General features: G+C 40.5%; 1 protein-coding gene across 10 annotated transcripts in view; it reads right to left on the bottom strand.

The window, feature by feature from the left end:
* Positions 1–5,992: 5,992 nt before the first annotated feature.
* Positions 5,993–25,733, bottom strand: part of CASK (calcium/calmodulin dependent serine protein kinase) — a 436,118-nt gene continuing 416,377 nt past the window's right edge. For all 10 annotated transcript variants that reach the window (XM_072615124.1, XM_072615127.1, XM_072615128.1 and 7 more), the window contains 3 exons: positions 20,543–20,745; positions 14,855–14,938; positions 5,993–7,358 (listed from right to left, as the gene is read on the bottom strand). In XM_072615124.1, the coding sequence (XP_072471225.1) occupies positions 7,182–7,358; positions 14,855–14,938; positions 20,543–20,745 (464 nt within the window). In that variant the 3' untranslated portion in view covers positions 5,993–7,181. The remainder of the gene's footprint in view (positions 7,359–14,854; positions 14,939–20,542; positions 20,746–25,733) is intronic.

Genomic DNA, 25,733 nt, shown 5'->3' with positions numbered 1-25,733 from the left:
TACTTTAATTTTTGAAATAAAAGTACGCGGCAGCAAAAAAGGCTGAACTAACTATTTATTAAACTACTGGCCTGGCCCAGATGTTGATTGACTCCCCTTACATACTTTTGAGATACGTCTGCCATTGAGACTTGCCTTCCCTAACCAAGAAATTGTGACTATAACTTAAGGAAACTGATATATGTCTTCAGAGGGAAAAACTATAGGATTTAAAAGCCACAGAGCTTTAGATCAGAAGCAAACATCAATCTGACTTGGTCCTCTAAATATGAGATTCTTCTTGTCTAATGACCAGCGAGTGGATGTAAGGCTGGAAGAACTGAATTCTACCAATCTGGACATTCTTGCTATAAACAAAACCAGAAGAAAAAAAGGAGCTGCAGCCATACGGCAGGACAGTTAACAAATACTCCTTGGAATCCTGCAAAGCAGTTGGGATGGGTATTACTGTATGCCCAAAAGCCACAAGAAACATCATTTCATGGAATACTGGCCACCACATATTGCAGTACCAATGGAAAGTAACTGCAAAAAGATCACCAGGAAAATAATTGCAGCTGATGCACTGACATGTATTGCTGTGGATGAAGTAGGAGAGGAATTTTATGAAGAATATGATAAGATCCTTCAAACCAAACTATGCTCTATGATACTTGCTGCTGGTAAAGTACAGGTAGGAAAAGGTAAGGATGAGGACAAATATATGTGAAAGTATAATTCAGGAAAAAAGAAATGAGAGGCTAATAGCTTGTAGATTATACAGAAGCCTCATGCCTCTATATTATGAACACTTTCCTTAAAAAAGAACTGGTAGGCACCGGACATAGTGAGCATTGAATGAATGCTCATGAATTCATTGAATGAATGAAACATTGATTTTAACCGACAAGAAAACAATTGTTATCGAATTGGGAATTATCCCTGAGTCAGCAGCAAAAACTGAATAGTCAAACCATTAGAGCTAACATTAGAATTTGTAAAAACAATGACAGGAAGAGAGAGAGAGAGAGAGAGAGAGAGAGAGAGAGAGAGAGAGAGAGAGAGAGAGAGAGAGAGAGAGAGAGAGAGAGTGTGTGTGTGTGACAGAGAGAGGGGGACAGACAGCTTCTAAGAGCAACAACAGGACAGAATACAAACCCACCCGCAGAATCTAGTGAAGAGTGATGGGAGATATGAGCTATATTGTTTCATAGAGCAGAGGAAAGCAGTAAAGTAGAAAGCCAGAATCAAGAAAACATGGCAAGACATAAAATTAAGCCAAGTTATCCCCACAGCATTCAAGGATGAAAATGGAAGGACTACAAACCAGAAAAAAGGAAAAGCCTTACAAAAACTATTTTAGGAAACTTTCTGACTTAGAGATAGTAGACCACTCTACCACTGGCCTCTATTATCATAGTAATACCACCTCTACTATCATAGTCCTAGCTGTTCTTAGAGAGAAGGTAGAAATGGCACTAGAGAGAATAAATATGGGGAAATTATATTTGGGAATATGGTAAGTAGACCAAGTATATATAGATGAAATTTATACTGACAGTGATAAAACTATGAGATCAATGTAATGTACATGGTATCTGAAGGATGAGATACCAAAAGTGTGAAAAAAATCTTGGACCTTACTAATGTTGAAAACAGTGACCAAAAAAACATCAATAATACTCTCCCATCTACCCAAAATTTCTAATGAGACTCACAAATACACAAATTGAGGGCATCCTCAATGAGGATATTAGTAGGAAATAAGCAGGTTTTTGCAACCTATATTCAACAATGCACCACATCTTTACCACCTCACAATTAACTGAAAGAGGTAGAGAATATAAGATTCCATTCTTTTTATGTTTGTCTATTATGAAAAAGTTTTAATGCAGTAGAACAAAATGCTGCCTGAGAGGCTCCTTCACAATGATTTGTCTCCCACCCATACATCAAGGTCGCTCAAAATTCCTTGGAAGATGCAACATCTTCTGTTCCCCAAGGACATTTGCCACTGTGGCAGAAGAGATACAGCTCAGAGTCTAGGTCAAGGAAGGCTTCCTTGCAGATGATGAGGTCTTCCAAATGCTCCTGTTTACAGATGACCCTGTGCCCCCAGAACACTGTATCCCCACAGGGAAAGAGGAAGAATGTCTGTTGCTCAGATTTTAACATGCATTTGGACGTCATATAGAGTTTGTCCAATACTATGTATAACTGAGACAGAGAGTTTTCAAGCTCAGCAAGGAGTTGGATTCAGAAGGAGAAAGGATTGGACTGCTTTTGGGAAATGGCAAAGGTGTTTTACTGATCCCAATCCTGTCACAAAAGCAAAGGTCCATGTTTTCAGTGATGATATTTTTGCTTATACAGCAGCAAGACACGAACTTTGCCTCCTAAGAACTAAAGATGAGCACCACAAGGAAGTCCCTAGGGAGGCACACAGCAGCTACGAGCAGGCTGCAGCACATAACCAATGAGGAATGCCAAAAAGAAACAGGACCAGAGGGCATTCTTGAAGAATCACAGGACCAGAAGAAAAGATGAACTGATCACATGGCAAGACCTAGGAATGGCAGGGATAAGAGCCACTGAGTTGCACTGGAACCTTCGGGATTTTGAGAAGAAATGAGAAAAACCTTCATCATGTTGGGTTGGACCCTTTGGGAGAGGAGGGACGAGAGATTCTTGGGATTGGCAGGCATGGACAGATTGTCATCTGCATTGTTGGAGAGAACTCCTGAATTGAGATCATGGATCCATGTGAATTTCCAGGGATGGTTACACTCCATCCAAAGGATACATGGGAAAAAAAGTTACTTATTGAGGATTAGAAAGAGAAATCTTCTACAAAACCAGCAAAAGCCTAAAGCTTGTGGGCTACTGCAGAAGAATTATCTTTCAAAGAAAAGGATTCATTGGAAGTCCAGAGAAAGAGAAAGGTGGTCAGGCACCTTTAATATCTCTGCATTGATATTAATATCACTTAATACAATGATTCATATCAGTTGTGAGGAAATTTAACCTTTCTTACTCATCTTAGCATTAAAATCCTTCTGAAAGACGATACTAATAATAATTGTATTTAATTGTGAAAGAATCACTTGGATAATGGAAAAGAACGGCTATTTGAGGAAGAGGCTAGAAAAAAATGGGGATAAAAAGGAAAATTGCTTATGAAATTACAAGTCACAAGGTGCTAGGTTTACTTTGGGATCTTTGTTCCAGGAAGACATCACCTTAGGTGCTTTTTAAAAAAATGTATGAAATAATTAATTTACAGGCAATTTTGAACATGTTTTGCCTCAGGTTAAGAAGTTAATTTACTGTCCTAGAATAAAGGAGGATGACATCAGTAGTTTGAGAGCAATTTGAGTTTTAGTGCCTTGTTCCTTTAGATAGCAGCAGTTTCCTTTCCATCTCTTTTTACTTTGGGTAACTGGAGTTGTTTCCACGATGGTTGTTACAAAATCTGGCCAAGAAATGAACTTGAAGCTTTAACAGGCAGACAATCACAAGAGATCTCTTTAGTCTAACAGATTTTTCCTCTAATTCCTCTGCAGAAATGACAACTTTTTACTGTATTTGGGTCTTAAGAAGCCAGAAATCCAGGTCTGCTAAAATTGAGGAAATCTATTTATCACTGAGAACCTCAAGTAATGTGACATTGACTACAGAATCCTAAAGACACATGCTGGCTTCATTCCTTAATCCAACAAACTCTTTGACTTCCCTAAATATTCTGCCAGTGCAACAAAACAGACTGAGACAATGTCTCCTAGATGTTCACACAAGCTGGAACATTGTTCCTCCTCTTCAGTTCAGGGGCTATTACCTCCATGAAGCACTCCCCAGTTCCCCTGGCAGAAAATGAACTGTCTAGTTTGCTCCTTCAAAATATCCCCGGCCTCTTAGAACCTCTTTGCCCTCATCTTGTTTTTTTTTTTTTTTTTGTATTAAATCTAACTTTGTACTTGTTCTGCCTTGCACAAAGTAGGTGCTTAATAAATGTTGAAATGAATTCCTTAAGCAATTATCTACCAATCTAGTATCTAAGCAATTATTTTAAAATAGTTCTTAACTGTCAAGAGGTATTTAAATTGCATTGGGAAAAAGCTCCAGTGTTATTGTTGACCCTGGAAACTTTAGAACTATTCAACTGAACAACATTTTCCTTTTTGATAACTGGAGTGGCTCATGAATAGAAAAGACAATTTCTTTTTCTAGACACATACTAAAACATAACAAAAATGCTGCTGTCCTTGCCACAGTAAAGACTTTTTTGAATAGAGTGGTTTGAGCATTTTAATGAATTTTCAGTTATATATTCCTAGTTTTTGAAGTGAAAGATAATGATTTTCTCAATGGAATGGAAGCAGTGAGGCTGTACAAACACTTTCTCTGCCTCGTAGTCAAGTGTGTAGAGTGGTTAATGATGAACCACAGTAGCTAGCAGCAACGACAACAAGACAAAATTCTGGGATCCAAGTATTTTAATTTTACTAAATAGTGGAGATGGTTCTTGAGAAAGAAGGGCATAGTCATGGAAACATACAGTTGTTATTCACCAGAGTGTATCAGTGCAGTCTTGTGGAAGGAGCGGTCAATAAGGAATTGGCAGATCTAAGTTCAGTCCTAGCTTCCTCTTTCAGTAACTCAGTACCTCAGTTTCCCCACTTGCTAACTAGACAAGAACACACTCAGTCCTGTACAGCACTCAGGGTGAGCTTGATGAGATGGCAGGGGAAGCATTTGGGTTCTTCAGAAGAAAGGGGCTATAGGAATTCAAGGGATGACTATTTCTTAAATAGAACAAGAATTAATTCTTCATTAGAACAAGCATCAAGTCCTTTCTGATGTTAACAGAGGGCAGTACTACTTCTAGAACAGTTGCTTTATTTAATCAATCTAATATGCACACGACAACAATTGAAGATGACTTCATCTGGAAATCTGACCAGAAAGTGGATCAATTTCTCTACTGAAAAAGGAGGGAAGTTTTTTTGTTGTTCATCTGTTTCCCATTTCATGAGTTGTTTGTTCTTTGTGCTTTGATGGGAAATGAGGTAGAGTAGGCTCACGAAAACTGAAACGAGCCCTGACTGTGGTCAGTACCATCGAGTGAATCACTCACTAGGCTTAAATTTTCTCAGGCTTAACATGACACTAGAATGTACGAAAATACATTTTTTTTGATTCACATATAAAGTCAAGAATAAGATCTGCATGTGTACATATCTAGAGTAGATAAGCAATTTCCAGTATGTCTGTTTTTTAAGGTCATGAACCTTATTTAACAATTTGCTTTAGTAAGTTTTAAATTTATCTTGTCATGGCCACTGGCGTTGTTAAAAACAATTTTTAAATTGTGCACAATTAATACATTTGGTCCTTTAAATGAAAGTTTTTTTGACAGGAACACATCCTGCTAGTCCTGCCAAGGCACGGAGTAACCTAGGCTATTTTCAATACAATCAAGTAGAGGCCATTTTACCTACTAAATTTTGTTGCACTGAATCAAAAAAGGACAAAAAATGATGTACTGTTTTCATGAACCACATAATACTATGACAAATATACATTCACAAACACTAACTAAAATAAGACAAAACAAAACTCCACTAATGTATGGGATAAAGGGTACGAGGAACACCAAGCCTCTGACCACTTGCACTGGCAGAATGTGATGTCATGGGAGGGTGATGAGATGGTCAATGCCTCTCAACTGACACGAAATAAAAAATTCACCTGTGCCAAGGGATAAAGCAAGAGGAAGGAGCCTTCCCAGACGGTCCTCAAGTAAATATATGGCTGACTGCTCTCTAGGGGTCAGAAACTGTTCAAGTTGTGCTCTCGGAGTTGTTGGCTGTGGACCCCTGGAGGACACTGCAGACTTGTATTCACTCTAGGGCCTTCTGATGGTTCAATTATCATCCAATGCACAAAATCTATAAGTGTTGATTTTCAAAACTGAACCAATCTGTAATGAAATGAAGGACCCAAAGGCATTTAATTGTTGAACACATAAAAGGAAGTGTATTTAAAAAAAAAATTGGTCAAACTGTAGTGTCAGTTATCAGTCTTAAGGAATTTACAGGGCTGTCAGAGATGAATCTTTTTGGAATATTCAGTTTATAGCAAATGCCTAAACTGGTTTCTTCATTGCACATTATTTTCTTTTAAAATGGGTAAATTTAAAACAATTACATACATCTTAAAAATCTGCATTTCTTTGCTGAATTAAAACGTTAATACTCTCAGACAACACAGATTCGAAATGATGAAACCAGCAATTCCCCCTCCCACCTTACAACAAATTAAATTGAGACAAAATTACAAACACATTTCACTACATGATTATTATTAATAAAAATCAGTTTTTTTTATAAAGTTGCCCAAAATGCAAGGGATGTGCATAGGTTTACAACTTAGTCATAACATTTTATTTTTATTCCCTTGGGTAGTTTTCCCATGAACGGAATGTACTTTTGCTGTAGATTACAGTTTTTTTTTCAACACAGATACACCGACAGCATGAAAGCTTGCGACTGTCCACATGCATTAAGAGTCAAGACCCAATTTCAAATCTCTAAAAGGCTGACAGAATTCTTCAAAGAGACAGTATCACATTATCTGGATGTTACATAAAAGTACCTAACAAAAATACTATTCTAAAAAAAAGAGAAAAAAGGCCTTTAAAAATGTTTTGTAATCACTAGATTATTTCAAATAAATAAAGGAAAGCAAGATATTCCAATCCATAAAATCAGACTCTAAAAAGAATGTGTAGTGTTCCACCCCCATGTCAAGGTAACAGAATTATTTTTTATTATTATTAAAATAGATTATAGAAAGCAGCATCTATTTTGTGCAGTTTTAAGGGGCCTTTGAAATAAAAAGCTATGATTTCCAAAAATATAACATTCCAAAGGATTGAATAATACATACATTTAAAGATACATTTTTATTAAAGTTTAGGAGAACTGATTAAAAAAGATACTGTCTCTTTAAGTTAGTGTTTAATTTTTTTTCCTCCTCCTATCTATCTGGACATGACAATAGTTAAATTTAGGTCACACTACATCTAGGTAGTCTCTAGGGGCCAAGACCTGTTGACACAAGGCCAGTAATGAAGAGGCTTTTTTTCACGTATGAGGTGGTTCCCAGAAATGACAAAATTCTTCAGTTATCTGGTGAGAGGCTTAATAGACCCAGGAAACTGGAACCCACTGCGGCGCTGTACAGACGAGCTCAATGGCTTCTTCCAGATGTCTGATCGTTTCATCTATTTCATTGTTGATAATCGTTAGATCAAAGTAGTGTGCATATGTTCTCTGTAAGATGTCAGATTCCTTCTGCAGGCGCTGGAGAGATTCATCCTAAAGAGCGATTTGGGGAGGTGGAGATTACAGACGGGATGGGGAGCAAAAAAAAGAGAAAAAGTGAGTTGGATTCTTTAGCTCTCTGTCAAGGTCAAGCCTCCTAGCCCAGTTCTACTGGGTGAAGCCATGAGTACAGTTATAACCAAAATAAACAACCTGCCACACACTGAAGCTCCAGTAAACTGCCCGGCATGTACCAGGACATCCTTCCAGTCTCTAAGAAGGCTGGAGTGGAGAATGAGGAGACAATAGTGCTACAAAGAATGACGCTCCTGAACAACAAGACCCAGAAGTTTGAATGGCTGACCTCTCTAGGAAGCGCCTCAAGGGGCGTGGGACGTGGCTTACACAGACAGGGTAAATCCATCAGCCTGGATGCTCTTTAACCATTTCTCTTTCCCCTGTCTCCTCACACCTCAAGTGCTACCCCACAGTTTTCACCTCGTTCTCCTGTTTTTAAACCGGGAAACTGAGGCATTTCTTGATGTGCATGATCGGAGATCTCATATTCCCTTTTTCTTGGCACAGGCATGTGCTTGAACCCCTAGCTTGGTTCCTGGCTCCCCAAACCAGAGCTGTAACTGTCCTACGCAGCCTTCTCTCTACAGTAAACTGCTCCCCTCTTTTTGTATTTAACAGACATGTTCCAGGCATTCAGTTACATGTAAAGGTGCCCAACACAAAATAAGAAGTGCTCCGTGTGGGATGGGTCATATCAAAAGTATGACATGGCATCTGCTGGCCTAGTGAGTCCATGTGCAAACCTGCTGGTCATTCACAGGCAGTCCGCAGGGAAAAGCTGTTGATGTCAACGGATACTAAGACGCTAGCTGTGATATTTCCTCAAACCAACGTCACATCCAGTTCTCTGGCAAACACCAATAACTAATAGTGAGCCAAGAGCAAATGAAAATTTAAAGAGGACACGTACATGTACATGTAACTTCACTCATAACATAGGCCATTCTATTTTGTTGTTTCAAGATGGGGACCTCTCAAGAGAAAAAAGGAAGCTGAATCCACTACAGTAAGAGAAAAAGCGAGGCACATTGCTACAACTTGATCGTCACAGACATGTTTCCTAAGTTCATTATGCCATACATACACATGTGTGCATGCATATATTTACATATACATGTGTACATATGTATGTCTATGTGAGTATATACACACGTACAGAGGACCTGATGGAAAAAGAAACCAATCTTCTGGGACGTGGAAGGCTAGAAATGGGGGTGGGGTGGGGTTGTGTTGCCTTGAAGGACCAGATGCCATAAGCTCAAAGGGTGCCTATGTTAGGTGTCCTTTCTGTTAAACCACAGGTCAGAATACTCCAGGTAAATCTGGGCTCTGTGGGTGTTCGCCTCTGGAAGAACAAGGGTGGAACTGGCTAATTGCACTGTAATATCACAAGAGAAGGGGGTCAAAGCCTTAGTGAGTAATTCCACTGAGTACTTTGAAGATAAAAATTCTGTACCTCTTCTCAGGGCCATCTACTTCTTTCAAAGTAGTTCTGGAAATATTCTTTGAACATCAGGTATTACCTATTCCACACAAGAGGCTGGGGTTCACAATTACCTTTTCCTTACTGGTTTGTCTAGACACACCTGCTTATCCTTAAAAAGCATAGTCTTTTCACTGTGACTTCACTGTAGGGAAGGGCAAATCTGCCTTTGTTCAGAAGACACTGGGTTACTAGGGAACAGCCTTTCCAAAGTCTCTCCTTAGTTTGGTATCAGCAAATCCAAATTGATTAGAGATGAAAAGTGCCCACCGTCAGAGTTACAACTGTGGTCTGTTTCCCTAAAATATGGCTCCATGGGAAACAGAAATCACCCTCTTCTGGAGGAGGATTTCTAGGTAATTTTTAATAGTCTTTGTTTTCTCAAAACCACCAGAAGGCTGCTTTTTGCCCAGAAAGGCTGTCAAGTGCAGAGTCAGGAGACTTGGAGTCTGAAGTAGCAATCGTGTTCCAGTTTTGATAAGTAAAGTGACAAAATGTTTCATGCTGAACTAAAGATCTCTCTGAGCTTGAATGGTAAAATTATGCCTGTTTCTTCCTTTCTCCACAAAAAATAGCCCTTATATGTATTTAATTCAGTACAGGAGTGGGGCTTGAGTCAGTGAAAACAAAATGCCTTTATTCTACCAGTAAAAGCAGCACTGAGTGGGAACAGAACGTCTACATTCTAAATCTATTAAAAGAAACACGGCTGCATTTCATCAGCTCCTAGCTGGTACTTACAGGCAGTTTTCTGCACCATTTTGGCAGCTTTGGAAAGTTAGTAAAAGGGCAGGGAAAATAGGCAAAAAAAAAAAAAAAAGCAAAGATGATGATTCAAGAAAATAATATAACAAAAGAATTAAACCATTTAACAGATGCTTCTGAAATGTTTGCATGTTGAAATAAGTTAGGAAAACAGATCATATTTTAGAAAGAAATATACTCTATGCAAATGAATGATGTAAAAAACAAAAGTGAATAGAAATTCCCCATATCTCATTTCTGCTGTGTGATGGACTAGGGGAGGTCCCGTGTCAAATTTCTCTGCTAAGGAATAAAGACTGCTGAGCCCCATCATCAAGCCTAGAGACAAGACAACGTCCAGGCTAGAGGAGTTCTCATTCCCTGGTTTCTTTTTTTTTCTCCATTCTGTTTTCCAAAACATAATCTGCTGCTGTTTTTTGCCCAGAAACTGAATTGTTTCAGTTGTGCTGGACCCTCTGTGATACCACTGTTTCTTAGAGAGCAGGAAAAGTGAGACCGACAAGGTTAAGTGACTTGCCCAGGGTCACACAGCTTGATTCTGAGGCCAGATCTGACCTGACTCCGGCCCTAGCACCTAATTGTACTCATTTGCTGTGCAAGGGCAAAAAGTAAACTTTGGAGGTTAACTAGAGTATTTTTGTATTATTCTGCTAAATGAGGAAAATATGAAAGACACTGCACAGCGTGTTCCTCTCTTCGCTAGGCTGGAATGTTTTTTAGTAGGCTGGAATGAAATGATAAACTCACAAAGGACACTTTAAATGGTCTGTCCCCCTCCTACAGCTAGGTGAACTGCTTTCCTGCCCTCATCCAGCCGGGGCTGGCTTCAGGCTTGTCCAATCTACTGTCCTGGGACGCTGGAGTCTCCAAGGTTTGGAGCATCTCCAGACCCATGACAGGTGTAGGTGGACAGGGTGGTCCTTTTTCTGGAAACCTCTGTAATGGGTGAGGCCACAGATAATAAGAAATAGTAGTACAGCAGTTTGGGCTCAGAGCAGACCCCCTGAGCTCCCCCGACCCCCATCATGGAGTAGGATCCAAGGAGCAAGTAAGAATATTCCTTGCTCTTTACCACCACGTGCAGACTTTCCTCTACTCTCACATAGCAATTTTTCTTCCCTTTAAGTTCACTCAACTATGTTTTCCCACCCAACTCCGATCACAGTGACCTCCAGGTTATTCGCCTGACTTTGCAAGGGCAGTCAAATACTGGTTTAAACACCATCCACATCCACATTAATGATCATTCCTGGGTCTCCTTAAATTCTAGTTAAGTGGTACACTGGATGGGAGACCTGAGTGATCCTGGGCAAGTCACTTAATACGTTGGCCTCAGTTTCCTTAACTGTAAAATGGAGATAATAACGGTACCTACCTCCTAGGATTGTTTTGAGGATTAAGTGAGAAAATACCTGTAAAGCACGTAGCACAGGGTCTGGCACACAGTAGGCACCTATAATAACTTCCTTCCTCCCTTCCTTGACTGAATCCCTTACCCTTACCTCAATCACACAAGGAGGGTCCACCCTAGATTTCACCATTAACCACAAACATTTTGCTTCCTTAATCAAAAAGTGGGATACTCCTCGGCCCATAACCTCCTATCACTCCATCTCTTACTCAACCTATTCACTGCCCTGATCAAGACCTACAATTCCTCCAGTGCTCAGTAGTTTCTCTGATTATTGACTGTCCCTGACCCTCCCTCCTTTCCAATCTCAACCATGTAGCTACCTCCCTGTTGTTTACTCTTGAATTCCTCACCCCTTTTTCTGCTGCTTCTCAATCTGTCAAACCTCAACCTGGGTTACTCACACCATCTACCTCCTCTGTTCCTACACATGTACTTGTGAGTAGAGCTAGAGGAATTCACACACCAACATTTCTGACTGGGTTTATTATAGATTCATGTTATCTGACTTCAGCTGGGCTGTCACTGCAACAAGACAGGAGATGCAGTAGAGAAGAAACCTGCGACTTGAGTCAAGCGCTGTTGTTGTTTAGTCATTGTTGTTTAGTCATTTCAATTGTGTTTGACTCTGGGTGACCCCATCTGGCAAAGAAACTGGAGTGATTTGCCATTTCCTTCTCCAGCTCATTTTACAAATGAAGAAATGGAGGCAAAGACGGCTAAGTGACTTGCTCAGGGTCACACAGCAAGTAAGTATCGGAGACCAGATCTGATCTTAGGAAGTTGAGTCTTCCTGACCCCAGGCCAGCACTCTGTGCACTATGGCACCACCTTGACCCAGGTCAAGAAGACCCAAGTTCTTCCTCCTTCTTTCTCCTTCCCTTATCTGACTCCCCACTGAAGCTATCCCATCTCTGCCTTCCTTGGTCCTTCCACTCCCTACTTCAGGTCTCCCACAGGTCACAAGATATGAACTCTGTGGTTTTTCTCAAAACCTCTTCATATTATCTCCTCCTCTGTGAAAATGAGCTGGTTCTTTACTTAGTGAGGACCAATTCCTTGACAGTGTAAGAACAGGAGGAAGGACACATGGGTGCCAAACCAGCAACATGAGGGACCAAGAGGAAGAACAGGCAGGGGAATGGGCATGTGGAGGACAGGAGAGGATGAGTGAAACGTGGGAGCCAAGAAAAGACACATGGGACCCAAATGAAGATGGACAGAAGTCAGACACATGGGGGCTGGCCGTGTGGACAGGTGGGAAGAGCAGGGCTAAAGTCTCTTCTCAGTCCAGGAAATATAAATAATAGACATAATTAAAATCACTAGTAATTACTCTTAAAGTTACAACTCATTAATTTGTTCATTTACTATGAATTAAGCTCCTACCATCTAAAGAGCACGTAGCAAGACAGGTGGCCTAATGACTTGATCAACAAGCATTTATTAAGTACTTACTGCATACCAGGCATTGTGCTAGGTATAGGAGATGCAAACACTATTAATGACACAGTCCTTAACCACTAGAAGATTACATTCTAATGAGACTGAAAAGAATACAGAGAAAAAATACAAATAAAAGCAAAGTAGTTAAATACTGGCAGTTTGGGAGTAAAGACACTAGGATTTGGGATCAAGAAAGGCTTCATGGAATAGGTGAGGATTCTCTGAGGTCTAATGACAGAGGGTCAGCTTTAGAATCAGGAAAGCTCAGAGTTCAAGTCCTGCTTCTGACTCATGCTAGCACCATGACCACAGGCAAGTCACCTAAGCTCTTAGTGCCCCAGACAACTCTGTAAGATCACAGATACTTTCAGATGGGTTGTCAGTGTTACTAAGGAAGCAGGAAGATGAAAGAGTGCTTGACTTGGAACCCACTGACCTACCCTAGCCCAACCTCACATAACTAGTGAGTATTGGATTTGAATTCAGATCTTCCTAACCCCAGACCCAGTGCTCTAACCACTAAGCCACCTAGATGGAGTGATTCAGAGATCCCAAGAGGCTGCCTCGAGGCCAGGGAAGGGTAGGAAGAGCTCATTCTCAGGCCCTCAGCCACTTCTAAATTCACTACCTTGAGGCAAAACTCTAGTTGACATACTTGGGTTAGGCACTCCCCAAGTACAGTTAGTTTCCTCTGAAATGGAGACAGGACAGCCTCAGGGAAACCCTCTTGGCATCAAGCGTAATTAGCCCAGCCTGGCACCAAGATGGTGGAGAGGTTAAGGGCATTGCCCAGGGTCACAGAACTTATGATTACCAGAGGCAAGATGTGAATGTGCCCATTCTACCTCTCCCTTGAGTTTAGGTCTTCCTGACTTTAAGCACTGCAGACACAGCTAAAGGCTAGCCTATGAGGCAGTAAACTCCCTCAGGTCCTAGGAAGCTTTAGCTCCCACCTTCTCAGATCCCCAACTCAAATGTGTACACACACACACACACACACACACACACACACACACACGGTTCACTTTAATCTTCACTTCAACCAAAGTTTCCTTCTGATGTGTCAGAGTGGACAAAGAAAGTGGAAATGGGAGTCAAGAGACTTGGGATTCTACCTAAACTCTGACAATGACTAATTTTGAGACCTTTTCGAGTCTTTGTTTCTTTATTTATAAAATGAGAAGGTTGAACTTGACTGCTAATTTGCATTTCAGGTGTAATATTCTGTAATTTTACTTAAATGCTACTTGACTTTGATTAAACAATTAGCTTTAAAGTTCTTCTGGAAGTAGCAAGGTGGCTCAGTGGACAGAGCTGAGCCTAGATTCAGAAAGATCTGAGTTCAAATCCAGTCTCAGATACTCACTAGCTGTGTGACTCTGGACAAAGTCATTTAACTGCCTTAATTTGCTGAAGAAGAACATGGCAAACTACTGCAGTTAACTTTGCCAAGAAAATCCCGTGGATGGTAGGGTCCAACACAAACATCTTTGGAAAGGCAACTGTGTGGCAGCTGGCCTCAGAGTCAGGGCTGTTGAAGTCCAGATGTCACCTAATACATCTACCACCCAGACGACCCTGGCTTTAACCTCTCTCAGTGCCCCAGGCGATGTTCTAAGACTCTAAATTGTAGAGAAGGCACTAAGCCTCATTGCAACAAGTTTCCTCATAGGGTGTTCCTTATACCAATGAAATCACAGGTCCAGATTAAAAAGCCAAAAAAATGTACAACTAACAAAACTTCTAATGCACATTTTAAAACTGAGACAGATCTATAGTAAATCACCATTTCCAACTCACTGAGAGACTTAAGAGTGAAGTGGTTTCAGCTTAATAACTGCCCATTTCTATTGTTGGACTACTTTAGGGATGCCTAGAGGGGAGAACCTGGTCCAAAGGTGGGGAACCCAAGGCCACATGTGGTCTTCCAGGTCCTTGAGTGTGGCCTTTTGACAAAGTCCAAGTTTTAGAGAACAAATCGTTTTATTAAGGGGATTTGTTCTGTGAAGTTTGGATTCAGTCAAAGGGCTGCATTGAGGACCAAGAGGGCCACATGTGACCTTGAGGCCCAAGGTTCCCCACTTCTGACCCAGTCCCTCAAAAGGTCAGTTTTCACCTGGCAAGAAGATCCAAAACAAAAGGCTGTTGCTGCAAGTGCACAATAATGAATTCATTAAACACTCTTGGGTGAACTTGGATGAACATGAAAATCAGCCTACATCTGCTAAGTTCTCAGTGCAAAAGAGGATCTTGTAGTTCCACCAGCTCCAGTGTTTCACTTCACTGTGCCCTCAGCCCTTTATGCACAACAAATATGAATCCTTCAATCAGCATATTTTCATATTTAAAAGTCTAAGTAGTTCTTACCTCATTGATGCCTGGAGTAATCGTAGGTGCAGCAATAAAAACTACAAAAGGAGCAAATTCTGCAGTTCTCAGGACCTTCAGCGCCTGTGTGAAAAGAAACGACTTCAGCAGGCAGAAGAGACAATGGGCCCTTTGCACAGGTTCACAGAGAAAAATAAACAAACTGAATTACAGAATAAGCATCCCTTTTCCCTCAAAATCATAGAGAATAGCCATCTAAACGAGGTCTAAATGTAGACTTCTTTCTTACAAAAAGACAATCTCATTTGATCACTGCACTGACTCCCTTGTCATAAATAACAACACATCCAATTCTGAAAGTGCTTACATAATGTATATTATGATGTGCACACACACAGACTCTCAGTCCCACCTCCCCACAACTTGGTGAGATGGATACCACAGGCATCGTCATTCCCATTTCAGATGAGAGGCCTATTGGAGAGGCTCGTTACCAATGGTCCTATGGGAAGTATCAGAGGTAGGACCTGACACACACAACAAAAAGGAGGAGGAAATAACAGAAAGGAATATCATTCAAATAACTATGAAGTGTACAAAATCTATCAAGACACACTCATGACTTGGATTAATATAATTACAAACACTCCTTTAAAAATGACTTAAAGAATTGAAAGTTTATTGTCTATGTTCGAGTGACACCAATATGATTTTTAAAGTCATATTACCTAAATTAGTTTGCAGACTTGCTGTTACACTTTATTTTATAGCCCTTAGCTGATTTCCTATTTTCTATAAATATATTCTTATTTCCCCCAACCATCCCTAACAACTCTCATCCCTTATCTCTCTGCTCTACAAAAGAGAGAGAGGTCACTACAGTGGATGCCTCCACTTCCTTTCCTTTCACACTCTTCTTAACTCTTTATGGTCAACCTTCCACCCTCATCATTCAACTAAAACTACCCTCTCCAAGTTACTTATGATCTCTCCATTTCTTCCTCATTTTCCACCTGGCTGCACTATTCCAACTTCTCCACTATGCCCCAGGAATGAAATCACTGGGAAAACTCATCATCCTGTAAGACTGAATCACACCTCATCAAGGCTCTCCCTCTCTGATCTGAGGACAAAACCATCAACTCTCAAACTTCCATTGAAGGAAGGGCTTTAGGACAGATGCTTCATTTCCCGCCTTCCCCTCTTAATCTGGGAGTTTTCTGATTTTGCCACCAAGTCCTGCCCCTTTCCTTTTCCTTTTGTGTGTTGTCTTTCTCCATTAGATTGTAAGCTCCTAAATCAATATTTATTGACCAACTTAAACACCAAATCTAATAGTCATTAATCCTTATCTTTTTTAACCTCTCTGTCACCTAGTTTTCTCCTGGTTTTCTTCCTACTCATCTGACTGCTCCTTCTCGGTCTCCTTTGCTGGGTATCTCCCTGAGCTTTGTCGTGGGCCCTCTCCTCTTCTCCCTCAATACTATTTCACTAGGTGATCTTATCAGCTTTCACGCATTCAACTCCATGATGATCATTCTTAAATCTACTTATCCAGTCTTATCCTTTCAGCTGATCTTCAGTCAATCATCTCCAACTGTGTATTGCACTGTCCATTGAGGTGGATGGGCTCCAAACATCTTAAACTTGACATTTGCAAAACAGAACTCACTATTTACTGCACACCCTCCCACCCCACTCTAACTTCCCCATTACTGTGGAGGATACCACCACCCTCCTGGTAACCTAGGCTCACAATGGAGGTGTCACTCTGGACTCCCACTTTCCCCTACCTCCCATAGCCACTCTGTCGCTAAGGCATGTTGATTTTACCTTCATCTCTAGCATATGCCCCCATCTCTCCTCTAATACCACCACCATGGGGTAAGTTAGGTGACACAGTGGAAAGACCCGTGAGCCTGGAGTCAGGAAGACCTGAATTCAAATTCAGCCTCAGAAAATTACTGTGTGACCCTGGGAAAATCACTGGGGCAGCTAGGTGGTGCAGTGGATAAAGTGCAGGAGTCAGGAGGACCTGAGTTCAAATCTCACCTCAGACACTTGACACTCACTAGCTGTGTGACCTTAGGCAAGTCACTTAAGTCCAATTGCCTCATCTTGGGCCATCTCCAGTCATCTTGATGAATATCTGGTCACTGGATTCAGATGGCTCTGGAGGAGAAGTGAGGCTGGTGACCTGCACAGCCCTCCCTCACTCAAAACAAAGTCAGGTGCAAGTCATGTCATCATTTCTCTGATAGCATGGTCTTCTTTGGCAATGAAGGACGAATGAACACACACACACACACACACACGCACACACAGACACACATATACCATACTGCTACCACCCTGATGCAGCCTTCATTGCCATACCTGAACTACTGAAGAAGCCTGCTGGTTGCTCTGCCTATTTACCACTTTCCCATTCGGGTTCATCTGACAAAGTAATCTTGCTTACCCCTCCCCCCTCCCCTGGTGGCTCCGTATCAAATATTAAATGCTTTGTTTGGCATATAAAGCCCTATGTAACTGCCCTACCTTTACCTTTCAAGTCTTCCTTCACCTTACACCTCAGGGGTGGGGAGCGGCCTGCCTCCTCCTCCCCACCTTCAGTCTAATGACACTGGCTTTCTCTCAAGGCACCCCATCTCTCCACTCCAACTTCCAACTCATTTTCAATGGCTGTCCCGAATACTTAAAATGCTCTCCTTCCCCATCCCCTCTTCTTGGCTTCCTTTAAATACCAGATAAAATGTTCTCTACAGGGAAGTCCTTCTCAATCCCCCTTAATTCGGATGCCTTCACTCTCTTATCTCCCATTTATTCTGTATTTATATTGTTATACACAGTTACTTACATGTTATCTGTCCCATCAGATTGTGAGCTTCTTGGCATTTATTGACATCCTCAGGGTTGTGCATAATCCCTGACAAATGGTGGGCACTTAATATATGCTTATTCACTGACTATTTGAACATATTTTCTAGATGCTTGCAGTAATTTTTCTTGGACCTGGAAGTTCTGAATTTTGGGCTTTCTTTTAGGAAGCAACAAATGGATTCTTTCTATTTCCATTTTGCCCTCTGGTTCTAAAAGATTTGGAGAGTTTTCTTTCGTGATTTCTTGAAAAAGAAATCTTGAAATCATCAAGATGATAAAATTTGATGCTGGGAAAGATCTGAATTCAAAAACTTGACACAGATGCCCTTAATACTGTTTTGGTTTGTTTATATAGGGACTACATCCACTCTGGAGTTCAGTATTGTGTTCTCCTTTATGGTGGCACTGGGCATCAAACTCTTGTTAAATAAGCATTGTTGGACAGTGAAAAGAATGCTGGACACAAGAACCAGGACTCACAGGTTCAAGGGCCAGTAACTCGGACACTAATTAGCTCAGTGACTCCGGCCAAGTTGTGTAGCTTCTCTGAACCTTAGCTTCTTCACCAACTGGGTTAATAATTAAAATAAATGAAAATAAAGTGATGAATATATGAGGTAAACCATATAAAGCATTTTGTAAAACTAGAAAGTGTTATATAAATTTCAGTTATTAATATGATTATCTTTGTCTTTAGAGGGCAAGGTGAGGATAAGAAAATAGTGTGTTCATGTTTGTGGCCTAACGAGCAACTGACAGACTTGGAATCCGCTGACGTGGCTTCTACACGTGGCATCTTACTGCTTACATGCACTATGGAAGTTTCTGAACCTAATCAGAGCTTGGCTTTCTCATATGCCCAACAGGGATAACAATACTTTTGCTACTCACTTCACAGGGTCATTGTGGGGAACATATGAAACTGAGTTTTTCTCTCTCTCTGTGTCCCTCTCCTTCTTTCTTCCCTTATACGTATACACATATACAAATATATATATATTTGGCAAATCAAAAAGCATTACATAAATTGAAGGTTTTTAGGTGCTGGAGTTGATAGAATGATGGACCGGGAGAGTCAGGAAGGCCTCAGTCATCTGCTAGTTGTGTGACTCTAAACAAGTCACTCAACCTCCCTCAGCCTCAGTTTCCTCATCTGTGAGATGGGAAAGATATCAGTGCCTATTCCCAAGGCGAGGGAATGTCTTACTGAGCTCCATCCTGCCTCCACGCTCTAAAACAGTGTCTTGTTCATAATAAATGCTTAATAAATTAGTTAAAATAGTTGCCATAATTGTGGAATGAAGGGTAGTTAGCAACCAAATTTTGAAACAGATGTGTGGCAAATCAAAAAGTATTTCCATGCTAAATGTGAATGAGATGAAAACTAGTTTAAAAAATAACTCTGAACTGTTTCATAGAATGAAAGTTTATGAAAATGAGCTTCTGGGTCAATTTCAAGGGGCCAGATTTGTTTTCCTCTAGTTTATAACTGTTTATGTACAAACACTGGATCCTACTAGTACAAGTTTCGAGTATGCTAGAATCTTATTAACACTTTTTGCCAGACTGCAAAATTTATAATAAGCTAGACCTACTTCAGAATTCAATACAAGTAGTATCAGATGGATCTCATCACAACCCCTGCCTCATATCCTATGGTATAAACCCTGAGGACAATTTTTAGTGAGGCTTCTTTTCTCTGGTTAGCTTTGATGCTGACTAAAGGATATTCCTCATTCATCTAAAGTTATTTTAATGTGCAGGAAAATACAAATCTTATGAAGGTTGTAAATAAAAATTATTTTAGAGACTTGAGATATTGAATCAAACTGGTCTATACATGGCAGATTTTATGTCAAGTGAGTGAAAGTTATTATTCACTTCCATGAATATCCTTTACAAAACATAAACCTGTCCCTTGATTGATTAATTTATGTCCTAACAGGCTAACACAGAAACCTAAAAACATTACACTTAGTTCTTATTTATAGGTATTTCTTTGTAAGAATATAGGAAACCCTGTAAAAAACACTGCCCTAGAAATGAATTCATGCTGAGGAAGGAATATCTATCTTCATTTGAGATATGGCTTATGTGCCATATATGGTATGAAACCTACACGGAACTAAGGGTCTACAGCCCCAAAGGCATTTAAGCATAAGCTAGGTCGGAGAAGGGCGGGACAAAGGGATAACTCAATGGCCTCTATCTTAATAACAGTCAACACTCCTACTAATTTACAAGATATTTCCCTTACATCAATGCTATGTGAGAAAATGTGAAATGTAAAATTATTATCCCATTTCATAGATGAGGAAACAAACTTAGAAAGGCTAAGTGATTTGTCCAAGGTCACACAGGATTTGGTCCTAGGTTACTGCCTCTAAATCCAATCTTCTCTCCTCTCCAGGAAAACAGAGCCAACGATCCTAACATTTTATTACAACTGAGATCTAGAGAGGTGGGCAGCTGGTGTATTCATGTAGTGCAAGATTCTCACCAAATGTCAGAGGAGTGTGGACATTCTAGATAAACTGATTTAATCAGCTGCCTTATTAGATTTCTGAATGCAATTGATAATGAAAGCAGAACTGCTGCTTTTTATTATGGCATGCGTTTATAAGATTACTGCCCTAACTCAAAATGCCAGTCCATTTCTGCTCCAGATTTCCCTCTCCCATCCTTGATCATCAGCACTCTCCAACACTTTTAAGAAGCCCTATGAAATGCATTAAAGATTATTTATTGCTTTTCTTACCTTGGAACTTGCCTTAAACCCCCATCATTAAAATCAGTTTCTAGACCAGCAGGGCAGGAGGTTCTAAATGTCTGGGAACTAATTACCTGAGGTTCTACATCCAGTATTGCAATCAGTCCCTGCTCGTGGATCTTCCGTATTGTCTCCAGTTTTGTCCCATACATGGCATCCTCATGGCTGCCATACTCTAAGTATTCATTATTGGATATGTCTTGCATCATTTGGTCATGAGATACAAAGTAATAGTTCTTGCCATTTTCTTCATCTTTCTTTGGAGGTCTAGTTGTGTCTGCAGAAGCACACATTGAAAAAGAAGTTTTTTAAAAGCAGAGCCTGCACACTCTGCGAAGTCCACTTTCAACATTTCCTTAAGTTTCCAAACCTTTGGCATCATCCTTACGACATCAATATCGTTTTCACTTTCAGCTGATTTTTGACACTGATTCCTACAGATCATGTTTACATGCATACAGGTGAGAACATGTAGTGAATGGTTTTGGTTATCAATTACTGCAGCTTTAGGTGGAAAGGGAAAGCTTCAGCACTTCCTGTTACCACCCACAGGAGAATGAGAAGTGTCCTTAGTGACGTAAAGAAATGAATAAGTCACTTTGCAGCAGAACTTATGTACTGGGCCTTAAGTAGGTGAAGGGTAGGGACTGTAATATGGAAGCTGGCTAATGGCTAAGACCTGGTAAAGGAAGGAGATTCTTATGCTTGGAAGTCTACAGGATTTTCCAAAATTCAACATTAGTTTCCATCACACAGAACAAATTCCTAGGAAGGAAGACCATACTATATTCACTGCCATGCATATGTTCATTAGGTGTACTTCACAGGGAATACATACTTGGAACAGAAATCAGATGACAGAATCACAGAAACTAAAGACATAGAAGGGGACTTAGATGTCATCTAGAGTTATTCTAGCTCTAACCTTGCATTTTACAGAAGAGGAAACTGGGGCTCACAGAGGAGAAAAGACTTACATGTCCAAGATGACACAGTAAGATGACAGTTATAATAATAATAAACGACAGTGATGATAACAGCGGACAACATTTGCATAGTGCATCACTGTTTCACAGATAACACGTAGCAGGCACTGGAGTTTTCAGTCTCCAGACTCTACCAGGTTCACTCTTGATCTGGTCAGATAGGCAGAAACTTTTGGAGGGGTTAATAATCAGCTTTATTCTAGTCTAGTCTTCTCAGAAGGGTTGCTGATAATGTAAGCACTAACTCCTACAGCATTCCCTAATCATCCTTCTTGCAGGGCCAGGCAACAAGGGTGGGGTAACTACCCCTAGGTCTCAAAGGGGTCAACTGAGACAGGCACAGCTTGTGCTTTCCCTAAATGCGCCCATGCCTCAATGGGGCCAGTTGAGGTATGTACATGCATTCCTCTATGCATCATCCATGGTTTCCCCCTCACTGACCAGTGCCCATCTGCTTTATAGAGCATCGGACAAAGGAGGCATATTGCCAACAATGGTCTCACAGATTAACTTTAGCAATATCGTCACTTGGCGCAAACATATAAATATCAATTATGTCACCTTCGTATCTCACAGAGCTGCCTCAGTAGGACTGCCTATCGCTGGCATTCTGGGAATAACTATCTAGAATCCTTAGAACTATTCTGGGAGTTTTTTTCTAACACCTGGAAACTAGACATTGTCATGACCATTGAGCCTGAGAAACTAAACTCTAAAGGATAACAAACGCCTCCTTAGATACAATTACAATGTGTCAGGCACTATGTTAAGCACCTTACATTTATCATCTCATTTGGTCCTCACAAACCCAGAGAGGCAGGTGCTTTTATTACCCCCTTTTCATAGATGAGGAAACTGAGGCAAAGAGAGATGTAGTGACTTGCCTGCAGTCACACAACTAGTAAGTATCTGAGGCTGAATTTGAACTCAGGTCTTCTTGACTTCAGGCCCAGCACTTTCTCCACTCTGCCACCTAACTGCACGTACTCTTGAGGGAATTTTAAAGCAAATTAGCTAGCTAGTTTGCTAAGGTGTTGATGGAGAGGCTTACAAAAGAAACATAGTATCACCAAAGTCAGACTCAATTCAATTAACATCTTTTAGGCATCTGCCTCCAGGATTTTGCTCGTCAGGGGCAAGGGATGCAAAGGCAAAAATGAAACTGTCTCCATCCTCAAGCAACATAGAGTTGTTTCAAAAGGAAAAAAGAAACCCCGATAAACTATACAGAATAAAGTAACATGATTTAAAGCTAGAAAGGCCTTTTTAGAAGCTGGATCCTCAAGCCCATAACTCAGAAAGGGCGCCCTCCAACGTGCTTGATAAATAGTTATATTTCACTTTTGCTTCCAAGATCCTGAGTGAAGGAGGACTTGCTACCATCTGAAGCCGTCTCCCCAGCATCTGATGTTTCGTGCAAGTTTAAATGGGTTTCTTTGCAGATTCCAACCCCTGTCCTTGGTTCTGCCCTCGGGCAAAGCAGAATTGGCTCACTCTCTCTCTACATGTCAGCCCTTCTACCAAAAAGTAAAAAAACCCATCTCCAGGGCTTCTCTTCTCTAGGCTAAAAACTCCAGTTCCTTCAATTAATATTCATATGACATGATCCCAAGTCACTTTATCATCCTGTAAAATGGCTAAAGACTTTGAGGAAGGATTTGAATTCAGGTCTTCCTATCTTCTATGACAAATTGCTTTTCAGGGAAAAAAACACAGCACTCACAGCACTCCACATGTGGTGTGACTAGGGCAGCACAATGGAACAATCATTTCCCTACTCTTGGATATTATATGTCTCTGAAAACGTGTTATACTTACATAAGAAAAAATGTCTTTTTTATCATGAATCTGACAAATATCAATAAACATGAACACTTCTTTATACGAAGAAAAGAAAAAAAGAATTGTTCAGCACTCTGTGAAAGTCTTATTGTATTTAGTTCATTTCATTTAAAGGCTATATTGAATTTAACATGGCGACCCCAGCGACCTTCATGTTCATGAGCCTTCTTCCCTTTTTGCTTTTGTGATTTTGAAAGAACATTTTGCTGAAGCTTTTGTCTGTCTTTTGTTCCTCTTTTTGTTGGTATTACTAGCAATATTAACCTTCTAATCTCACTGATAACATTGCCCAATCCACCTCTACCCTTTCCTAAATAAAAGTCCTCCCTGATAACAAATAATCCTACTCATTATCAAAACAAATGCACACATTGTCCAGGCTTGAAAATGCAAGTTCATTCTGCCCCTCTACTTCCAGCACCCCTCAGTCAAGAGGTGGGCAGCAGGACCCATGAGCAGTTTTTTACTGTTATCACTTCCAGGCCTTTTCTGAGAAGCTGCCCTTTATATGTAATGTAAACTACTATGGGCATGGACGTCTAGTTTGTTTATAGTCATGTTCTAGCCCTTAACACTGTGTTCCCTCCACCGTAAGTAAACAGTAAGCACTGAAGAAGTCTTCCTTCTTTCCTTCTTTTTTTCTTCATACTTTCTCTCCCTTCTCTTCCTTCTTTTGTCATGATTCATCATTACAATGAGCATAATTTTTAAGTCTTTCAGAGTTGTTTTTCTTTTAAGGTTTCTCTGAATCCACCCCTTTAATCATTGTTTACACTGTTGTTATATTATACTATATCCAGATACCAATATTTGTTCAGGTACTACCCAAATGATGGGCACCCACTGTTTGTAGCTTTATGTTACAACCAGAAATGCTGCTATAAATACATTTTGTTCATATGGGTCCTTTCCCTCTTTAATCTTTTTGAGATATATGCATAGTAATAATATTGCTTGGGGCAGCTAGTGGTTCAATGGATGGAGTGCTGGGCCTGGCATCAGGAGGATCTGAGTTCAAATCTGACCTCAGACAATAGCTCTGTGACTCTGAGACGGTCACAATTCTGTTTGCTTCAGTCTCCTCATCTGTAATATGAACTAGAGAAGGAAATGACAAACCAGTCCTGTATTTTTGCCAAGAAAACCCTAAAAGGGAGAAGAGTCAGATACAACTGAAAATGACTAAACAACGATATATTGCTTGGGCAACTTTTTAGTTATAGTACCAAACTGCTTTACAAAACAAACAGACCAAATTACCACTCTAAGAGTGACTATACTCCCATAGTCCTTCCAGTAAGTGCAATTTTCCCTTTTTGGGGCCATATTTGCTAATCTGACGTGTGAGGTGGAGCCTCAGTGTTTTAATTCACATTTCTTTTATTCTCAGTGATTTCACTATCTTCTTTTTTTATATTATTATTGCCAATTTGTCTCTTTTCTTCTGAGAACTGCCTGTCCCTATCCCTTGACCATGTATCTATAGAGGAATGGCTCTTGTTGTTCTAATGCAGCTGAATCAAATTTTCCTACATAGCTTGGATTTTTTTTTTGTTGTTGTTCAGGTGGTCTGACTCTCTGTGACCCCGTCTGGGATTTTCTTGGCAAAGATACCGGAGTGATTCACCACTTCCTTCTCCATCTCACTTTACAGATGAGGAAACTGAGGCAAACAGGGTTAAGTGACTTGCCCAGGGTCACATAGCTAGTAAGTGTCTGAGGCCAGATTTGAAACCAGGTCTTCCTGACTCCAGACCTGGTGCTCTATCCACTGTACCACCTAGCTGCCTCACAGATCTTGGATATTTGTCCTTAATCAGACTTTCCCCTAACTAACTGTTACCTTTAACTGCATTGATCACTCTCTGCCCACTTCCCCCACCCCCAACCCACAACACTACAATTTTCTCAGTACACAAATGGATCTGTGGTTTTATGTCTTTGTGAGTTCTCTCCAGGAATGCAACCTGTCTATCCTGGTCTATCCCTGCGCATTTCTTTCTAAGTTTGCCACATGAGATGTCATCCCAAGTTCTCCAGGTCTTCCTCACTTTTTTCCAAACCCTAGAGGGTCCAAGGGAAGCACTGACTGTCTCCCTGTCAACCTTTCCTCTCACCACATGGCCAGCTTGTCTTCTCTTTGTGTCACACAATGCTCTGAGGACATCTTTTACTCCTGCTCCTTTTCAGAGTTCCTTGTTTGTTACATGTTGCGGTGTATTTACATGAACCATGCAGCTTTCCATTGTTGTATTATGATACTTAAAGATCTCTTAAGTTCTTCAGAGCAGCAGCACTCTGGGCATTATTGCCATAGAGCAACAATGTTCATATTGCAAAAGTGGCTCTTTGCTGTTACGGTAAAGTTGGGGTCAGTAAAAGGATTCTTCATATCACTGAAGCCTTCTAACCCACTCTTCAATTCGGCAGCCAGCTC

The sequence above is a fragment of the Notamacropus eugenii genome, chromosome 5, assembly GCF_028372415.1.
Source record: "Notamacropus eugenii isolate mMacEug1 chromosome 5, mMacEug1.pri_v2, whole genome shotgun sequence".
NCBI lineage: Eukaryota > Metazoa > Chordata > Mammalia > Diprotodontia > Macropodidae > Notamacropus > Notamacropus eugenii.
The sequence above is the reverse complement of the archived record's forward strand: the minus strand, read 5'-3'. Positions and strand labels throughout refer to the sequence as shown.